The 8,393-nt window shown below is 41.5% G+C and overlaps 2 protein-coding genes across 2 annotated transcripts; one reads left to right on the forward strand and one right to left on the reverse strand.

The window, feature by feature from the left end:
• Nucleotides 1–482: 482 nt before the first annotated feature.
• Nucleotides 483–3,356, reverse strand: LOC139284312 (E3 ubiquitin-protein ligase NEURL3). Its single transcript, XM_070904539.1, has 4 exons — nucleotides 3,226–3,356; nucleotides 1,566–2,078; nucleotides 1,281–1,445; nucleotides 483–1,100 (listed from the first exon to the last, which is right to left on the reverse strand). The coding sequence occupies exons 1-4, from the start codon at nucleotides 3,338–3,340 to the stop codon at nucleotides 880–882; spliced, it is 1,014 nt and encodes a 337-aa protein (XP_070760640.1). The 5' UTR covers nucleotides 3,341–3,356; the 3' UTR covers nucleotides 483–879.
• Nucleotides 3,357–6,362: 3,006 nt separating this feature from the next.
• Nucleotides 6,363–8,188, forward strand: nkx6.3 (NK6 homeobox 3). Its single transcript, XM_070905101.1, has 3 exons — nucleotides 6,363–6,777; nucleotides 7,376–7,545; nucleotides 7,958–8,188. Exons 1-3 carry the CDS (start codon nucleotides 6,363–6,365, stop codon nucleotides 8,186–8,188), a joined length of 816 nt encoding a protein of 271 aa, XP_070761202.1.
• Nucleotides 8,189–8,393: the final 205 nt, after the last annotated feature.

The following is an 8,393-nucleotide window of genomic DNA, read 5'->3' on the forward strand; positions in this document are numbered from 1 at the left end:
GCTGCTACATCATTCATGCACATAATAAGAAGAAATATAAGCACTGTATTCATGTTAAGTCAGGGGACAGGAGTTTTGTTGATTAACTAGTATTTTAATCTTTGTTGAGGCTCCTGGCGACATCTGAGCAATGACTGTAGATTTAGTTTCCTCAGTGGCCTATCTCTAGTGTGCCATTATTATATTCTTTTTCAAAATTACAAACCATTCTTGGCAACACGCTTCCATTTCTTAAATGAAAATGAATAGCATGCTCTTATCTGAAAACATGTTCTTATTTTGACCTTAACTTTTCATTCTTGACCTTGAAAAGAGCTGTTGACAGAAGCTACTCAAGGTACATTGACTCCAAACAAGTGAGCAACTGGACCTTTTTTAATTCAATAAGTGTCATTTGGTTTCAGGAATTTGCATCACACACACATTAATAAATAAATATAAGAACACATTTGATTCAAATAAGAATAACATGGAAAAGAAAATCATTGTAGACATAAGACATTTTATTTTTTACATGTTATCTAATCATATAAAAACGTAATTTTCAAGATTTCAACAGTAACCTCAAAAAAATAGATTGATTTAAGATTTACATCAATGAGGTAAAATATACTGTACAGTGAAAGAATGTAATTCACACTTACACCAAAATGTTTGATGCTTGTCTTTATCCTTATTTAGCGATCACAACACGAAAAAGTGCAGTTTTCCTAATTTTTCCCACAGGATCAAAAAATAGTCCAGCTAAATATCTTCACATTAACGTCTCAGGACATCTTATCTTACATGTGCTGTACAACATTTACATATTGAGGAGGAGAGAGTTGAATAACGTGCAACAAAGAGTAGATGCCACTCATAGGGTTTTCTATATTTCAGTCACTCAGTAGCTTGTATTTGGTGAGTCCCGCCTGGTTTCTTGGAGCTTAGAGCACCCACAGAGATGATGGAGCTGATGTCCTGTCGACACAGCGGGCAGATGCCAAACTGCTGGATGACCCTGGAGGCGCAGTGGTTACACAAACAGCGGTGGCCACAAGGCAGAGTGATTCTGGCCTCTTTTCCCATGCACACCACACAGTCCATTACGCTGCCTTTACCTGCGATTAAAACAGAGGAATCACAATTACAAGACTGACAACAGAGGCAGGTACACCTGTGTCATGTTTTAAATCAACACAAACACACAAACAGCTGATTCCACTGATTACATCCTGCCCCTCCTCTCTGCTTCAAAAACATATCAGAATCAGTATTTGATGGGAAGGACTCTTTCTTACCTGCTGGGACTTCCCTGTCATGGCAGGAGATGCATTCCTCGCTGTTTCCATAGAGGCGCAAGTCATCAGAAATCAAACTGTAGTGGTTGTCAACATCAGGAGAGGTGAGGCGTTCAGGTGCAGGACAGGACCTTCTGGTGTAAAACAGTCCCTTTCTCTCTGACCCTGCAGCGAGAGAGTAAAGTAGAGACATTAAATCATTTCATCTTCTTTAATGTTAAACAGTCATTCACACAATTACTTAGGCAGCACGGCAAACAACATATCATGTAACAGTAAACTTACCCAGGAGGAAAATGCAGCGCGTCTGTCCGTAGATGTCTATCATGGCCCACAGCGGCTTGCTGAGATCCACTCCTCTTAGTAGCTTGCGCTGCCTGATGTTGTTACTTTTGACATATATGGTGCCTCCATAGGAAACCCAGAACTCCAGCTCTGAGCCTGCTTGGCAGTGGGATTCATGCACAGGAGCAGCCCAGTGCCCGCGGGTGTCAGTGAGGTTGGGGATGGCCATGAGGGGCAGAGGCAGAGATCTGGCTGAGGGCGGCACGTTGGTGAAGCCCACGCGCAGGGCTCCATGCCAGTTAAACGAATCCTTCTCCACCCTCAGATGAATCCTCTCCTGGACCTTCACCGGGCGGCTGCTGAACACCACACCGTTCTTGAACGTGTCCCCCATCCTCTCTGCGAGTCGACACCCCTGGCTTAGGTGGACCATGTCCCCCACAGCCTGACAGTGGAAGGTCAGAGGACCAAGGCAGGACAGGCCACAGCAGTGTGACCTCTCTGACCCAATAACTGGAAAGGAACAAAAACACAGTTATGAATTTTTGGTCCATGTAGATTACATTGATTGTATGATTCCATCATTGAAATCATAGATAACTAATTCTAATAAGCTCAAGCTGTTGTGACATACTAGTGACATTTGACAAAACAATATCATGATAAAGAGTCATTTCTTGATCCTCAAGGTCACATTACGACCACATCGCCAATGTTTCTTCTTTAATGTAACCGGATGCCAGTTAATCATTGTCTTTATTCCAACAATAAAGTTGATTCAGATGGAGATTATACAGCTGTAACAGCAGATCAAATTGCAAACAGGTAATAACGAAAGTAGCAGACACTTGTGCTTTCACTTTTGAGTAACAGGTGAAAGTGCGCCATTCATGCAAAGGAATAATAACAAGTAATAATAAATAAGTATTTAATCAAAGCATTTGTCAAAGGATGAGCTGCAGTAAACGAAAGTAAAGTAAAGATTTATCTTGCATGTGTGACTCACACACGTGTAGCAACTTCACTGTCTGTGAAGCCTTTTACTCATCAAGGACATGCTGAACCTTTCCAATAAAATGTATGGTTTATAGTTATCTCTCCTCTCCTTTATTTCACACTTCAAAGCACGGGTCATAAATCCTTTATTCCTCCTATCTATATATATTTGTCTATAGTCTTCTTCCTCTTTGCCTAATCATCCGTTTCACAGCACTAACTGATAAGAAGACCCAGGCATGAACAACTCACTTCTGTCTTGCGTCTCTTTTGTATCTTATATTACCAGAGCCCTTGAAAAAAAATAAAAATTGAGACATTTTCATGATGTGCATAAAAGACTGAGCTATAAGAGCTTTTTTCATACCAAAGTAATATATATTTGACATAACATTATCTGTTTTGTCCACATTACCAGCTAAAACAAATCTATTTTCACAAAGATTTATCTTACTAAAATTTAGAATAGTAAATGAATTACTATTTACTTATTTTCAGCATTAGTATTTAGTTTAGTAATAACATCAGAACATATACTTTATACACATATTGGCTACCTAAATGTAACTTGACAAATTATGTGGTTAACAGGACCTTCCATTTAAAGCAGAGTTGTAAATTGCACATCAAGTTCTCTGCAAAGACTGAAGAACAAATTTCTCACCATATCTCGAGTTCTCGTTGCCACTCTCCTTCACCATCTTGAAGACTGTGTATTTTCTTTGCCCCTTGAGAGGAAGATGTGCTCTCGTCTGTACACGTCTCGGTTCAACTGTCATGAAGCGGGAGCGTTGGCTGGCTTTAAAACACAGTGCACATGTGGCTTCTTCAAAACACAAACACCCCCTGCATTCCATGGAAAGTGGAAGGGGAGGGACTGAGGGAGGAACCAAACTTTGGAAATTTACCTGAAGTTGAGGGCAGGTCTATGCTGTTTCTGTCTAAACCAGTGACTTTTACAGCAGCAATGCAAACATAAAACCACAACGTCAGCTCCTGAACTGTGTGACATCTGCTCCTGTGTAGAGTAGGATCACTTTCATTATTCGTCATGGTTTTGGTTGTGCTTTATGCTGAAAGACAAAGGCCATGCGAAGAAGTACATTTCTGTGCACAAAACATAACTGATAAAAAAAAATAGTATATTTGAGACATTGATATATAGGAAATGCACAGCTTGTTGATCTTTCTCACAACTGTACTTTTTAAATGTAATTTCTCTTCGTGTGGTCTTGCCTATATTTGATGTTGCAGATAATGACTTGTTTTTTCGTCCTGCATGTAACCTTTTAAAGTGTGTGTAACTACCTTTAGTTTACCAGTTTACTGTACTGGTGTTTACAGTAAAATGGGATGTTTCCTCTCTTGAGATGTTGAACTATGACACTCAGTGATCAGACTTTGTTCCTCTAACCTGAATTGAATCTAATATTTGAATGTCCTGACCCAGATATTGCCATATTCTATCAGAGCCACAGTACAACACTCTCTTTAGGAAATGCAACGACGTCGCAAAAGTCCAATGATTCAACACATTGTGGAAAATTCCTCCAAAATACTGGCTATCACTTCCCTGTCTTTCCCTGTGGATTCAAAGGAACTTCCTACATGGTTATATGGTGACAGCATGCAAAGGTTCATGCTTAAAAAATTTCCTCGCTTGCTGCTGGTCAATCTCACACCAGCGTGTGCAGAGCTTTGTCTCCCTCCACAGGACACACACGCTGCCATGTCTGTAGTCCTCATTGGTTGGCAGTCCTGATCATGTGACAGGATGAGGCCATGACTGAAAATCCAAAATGACATCACTCTTGGAAAGTTACTAGCTCTCCTACTATGACTAGAAATCACGTCTTTTCCTTAAAAACTTCCTCACACTGCAGGCCACACCTACAATACACTGAGTTAGGAGACGTGGACATTTTAACATGTATGACACCCTTACAGTATGTGAAGCTTTTATATGCATATTTTATATGTGATGGGAAAGTTTTTGATTTTAGGCATGTATTTCTACTCTTTTCACATAAGAATCCTGTAACTAAAACATGTTATTTTTAAGATTAAAAAGACGGCAAAAACCCATTAGTGTGTCCTCCCCAGTCCAAAAAGCATAACAGTAAGTCTCGTAATATCAACATATCAATATCAATATGTATGACTAAATGTGGGCAAGTAAGGCATCATAAAACAACTGCAACTTTATTATGCTTAATATGGCAGAAAATAAAACCTCAACTTCTCAATTCACAAGTAGCGCTAGTGCTTAGTTCTTAGTTTATTACTAAATTGAATTGAAATAAATTCAAATATTTATTGAAATCTCAGTTCCTCAGAGAGGAGAGAGGTTTAACCAGCTTTTTGATAGTAGTAATATGATATAATAATATGATGAAACTGAAGTCTGTCAGAGATCAAGCTGCAACACGAGCGATAAACATTTCCTGAGGCAATCACACACTGCAATGGGAGTTTCCCAAACTAGATCTGTTATTTGAATTTTATACTTTCAGATAAATCTAAACAATTTATTTCCTCAGTGAATATACTTAATATAGTCTAATACAGGCTTCTGAATCTCAAACAGTAAAATGTTACTTGTTCTGAATATTTTCATGTTTTCTAACACAAAACCCCACAATACATTAATATGATGCATGTATAACACTTATATTACATACTCAAAGATAAGATAAGAAGTGGCCATGTGGAAACTGGAAGATGCAGCAGAGCGGATGAAGCTGAGAAGCAGCTGAATATTGTAACCTGACTGAGGTGGAAAACTAAATGAATTCAGTTCATCATTATAAGATAAACATTGTTTAGAAAAGTTCAAGGTCCAGATTTAGATTTGATTGAGGATGGCGTTTTGATTGAACACCTCTTTAACAATGTCTTTGGCTTTTCTGAATATAATTCTAAAGCATGGAAAAGCAGGAGGAAAAACAACTAATGATAAAATCCTTAGCTTTAAATGGATTACAGACTATTTATCCATTTACTGAATCAGACATAAAATGTTTTAACTGACATGAACTGGTGCATAAATGTAGATTTGTTTTTGTTTTGGTTATGTTTATGTTGTATACACAGTGCAACAATATCATTTTGTGTTTCAAAACTACATTTCCCCAGTATTAAAGCTCCTTCTCCTCCTCCTCCTCCTCCTCCTCCTCACTCCAGGCTCCGCTGCCTCCGCTCCACCACACATGGTCAGACATGGCAGGCCATCAAAAAATCAACTTGTTCCCACTCCACCTGTTCAAAACACTATTAATCTGCTGCCTTCCAATAAAAGGCTTGGCTTTCAGAGAGGAGCCAATGGGAAGGCATTAAAGCTGTAAGACCCAGGCCAATCCCAGGCTGCATTCTAATGTGGCCTATCTTTATCAAGGTGCCACTCCATTTCCAGATACTGCTTATTTATGATATCTGAGGGGAGAGCCGGCAGGAGGCACATGTCGTTACGAGAACACTAAAATCTGTGTCCAGAGGACTCGCCTGAGACGTCAGATATGGGATTATCACAGAGCACACTGTGGCTGAGAAGAGGTGAAGGGCGAGAGTGACGAGTTTATCTGCTGCTACACTGTTTCTGATGTCGTAGCAACTTTGGCAAACACCAGGGACTTTGTTAAAATTGCTTTAAATTAATTGTTTAAATATCTGGTGGGTGTGATCCCAGATCCAGACATCGCCTGTGGGTGACAGAACGCTCTGCGGGCCCATCAGAGGTCTTTTCCTGCCTGGATCTTACTGGATGTGTTACTGAGACCTGGAGGCAGAGTTACAGTACTCCCCATGGATCCAAACATCCAGGGGTCTTTCCTGTTCAACAACAGCCTGAACCAGTTCCCCTCAGACCTCAAGGCACCAGTGTGCCAGTACTCAGTGCCCAACTCCTTCTACAAGCTCAACCCGGGCCTCAACAGCCAGCTGCAGGCAGGGACCCCTCACGGCATCAGCGACATCCTGAGCCGCTCCATGATGGGAATGGGCTCCACGGGCACCACCACCCTGCTGTCCGGATACTCCACCATGGGGGGGTTCGGCCCCTCCGTCACCAGCACGTCTATGTACTATAACCGAGACTACAACTCCAACCTGGGCGGCTTCTCCAAGCCCGGCGCCGAGTGCCCCATGAAGGGTCGCAGTGTGAGCTGCTGGGCGGAGAGTGGCTGTGACTGGAGAGGAGGGAGGCAGCAGTGCGCCAACAGTGAGTCCAAATGTCTGCAGACTGGACTCAACATCCAGCGCATCAGCACAGTGCATCTTCCCTGTGGACTCAACCAGATGTACTACATTTAGTGATGCCAGAAAAAAAGACAAATTCAATCTAATGAGAAAAGATACAGAAATATACAGTAACTTCAAAAACTAAGACACATCAAGTATGTGTAGGTTAAATGTATAATTTGACATCATGCTTTTTTATAGATATTATACAACTTGTTATTCACATTTTAAATGTTTATGTGTAAATGTACATTTTTAAGGGTATAATCTAAAAGAAAATACAAAAATAAGAACTTACAGGGTTGATGAGTATCTGTGGCTTTTCAAACGTTCAATTAAACACTGATAAAATGTCACTTTTATATAATATGTGGATGATACTGTGCATTCAGTTGTTTTTATTAATGGTTATAATGAACTTAACAATATTCCGTATATATTCCAATTAACTGTAGGAACACAAATACTTCTGCGACCATCTTTTTTTTCTGGTTATGCAGAGAAAGATATTGTCCCACCGTTTTTGCAGGAAACTATTCCAGTGGGTGAATTATTTTTCCCTTCTTTCATATTTCCAGGTAGCGGTGCTCTGGGGGAGATGTCAGGCAGGAAGAAACACACCAGACCAACATTTAGTGGACATCAGATATTTGCTCTGGAGAAGACATTCGAGCAGACCAAGTACTTGGCCGGGCCTGAGAGAGCGAGACTGGCTTACTCTCTGGGCATGACTGAATCACAAGTCAAGGTAAAGACAACAGCATTAAACATCTGCATTAAAGCTGCTCAAATGATGCTTACAACTGATACAGTGAGTTTGATGTTGTTCTTTTTATGTTTTTATTGCTCTGTTTGGTTTTATGTGCACCTCTGTGTACTAACTTCCAACTCGTGTATTGAAAGGTGTTACAGAAATAGTGGCCTTACTTAATTAGTGCAGGGATGTGCTTGTGTAACAATGTGCCTTTATCACACGAGGAGGCAAAGAGAAGCAGCGGCCTCACACGCAAACATCCAGCCTACTTACCTTCGTGCAGACATGGGATCGTTGATGGTTTTCACATGGGCCATAATGTCCGCAGAGCACCTGTCAAGCAAAACACGTCTTTTCTCCACGTGTCACACCCACAGACGGTAACCCCCCTCCCTGTCGTGTTCAGGTGTGGTTTCAGAACCGACGCACCAAGTGGCGGAAGAAGAGCGCCTCGGAGCCGAGCTCCACGCAGGCCAGCCTCGCGGGGCAGAGCGGGGAGGCCTCGGAGAACGAGGTGGAGGACGAGGAGTACAACAAGCCCCTGGACCCGGACTCTGACGACGACAAGATCCGACTGCTGCTGCGCAAACACCGCAGGGCTTTCTCCGTCCTGCGCCTCGGGCCGCACCAAGTGTGACAAAGCTCACGCGCACACACACACACACACACACACACAAACACACACACGTGCGCGCGCGCGCTTCTCTGTAGCCCTGCATGCTGTACTTAAAGCGATTCGTTTTGAATACAAAGTTTAATCATTGAGCATTTTGTGTTCAGAAGAGGTCATGTGTGGTCATCCAACAAAAGAGCACCGAAGGTTTCAATAGACAAACAGGCTG

Source organism: Enoplosus armatus, chromosome 4 (assembly GCF_043641665.1).
Source record: "Enoplosus armatus isolate fEnoArm2 chromosome 4, fEnoArm2.hap1, whole genome shotgun sequence".
NCBI classification, from domain to species: domain Eukaryota; kingdom Metazoa; phylum Chordata; class Actinopteri; order Centrarchiformes; family Enoplosidae; genus Enoplosus; species Enoplosus armatus.

Excerpts from the sequence above, each read along its gene's own strand:
- nkx6.3 (XM_070905101.1), top strand. The coding sequence starts at position 6,363 with ATGGATCCAAACATCCAGGGGTCTTTCCTGTTCAACAACAGCCTGAAC. Across the intron at positions 6,778-7,375 it reads GAGGCAGCAGTGCGCCAACA|GTAGCGGTGCTCTGGGGGAG; the intron begins GTGAGTCCAAAT and ends TCATATTTCCAG. Across the intron at positions 7,546-7,957 it reads TGACTGAATCACAAGTCAAG|GTGTGGTTTCAGAACCGACG; the intron begins GTAAAGACAACA and ends TGTCGTGTTCAG.
- LOC139284312 (XM_070904539.1), bottom strand. The coding sequence starts at position 3,340 with ATGACAGTTGAACCGAGACGTGTACAGACGAGAGCACATCTTCCTCTC. Across the intron at positions 1,446-1,565 it reads GCGCTGCATTTTCCTCCTGG|GGTCAGAGAGAAAGGGACTG; the intron begins GTAAGTTTACTG and ends CTCTCGCTGCAG. Across the intron at positions 1,101-1,280 it reads TGACAGGGAAGTCCCAGCAG|GTAAAGGCAGCGTAATGGAC; the intron begins GTAAGAAAGAGT and ends TTTTAATCGCAG.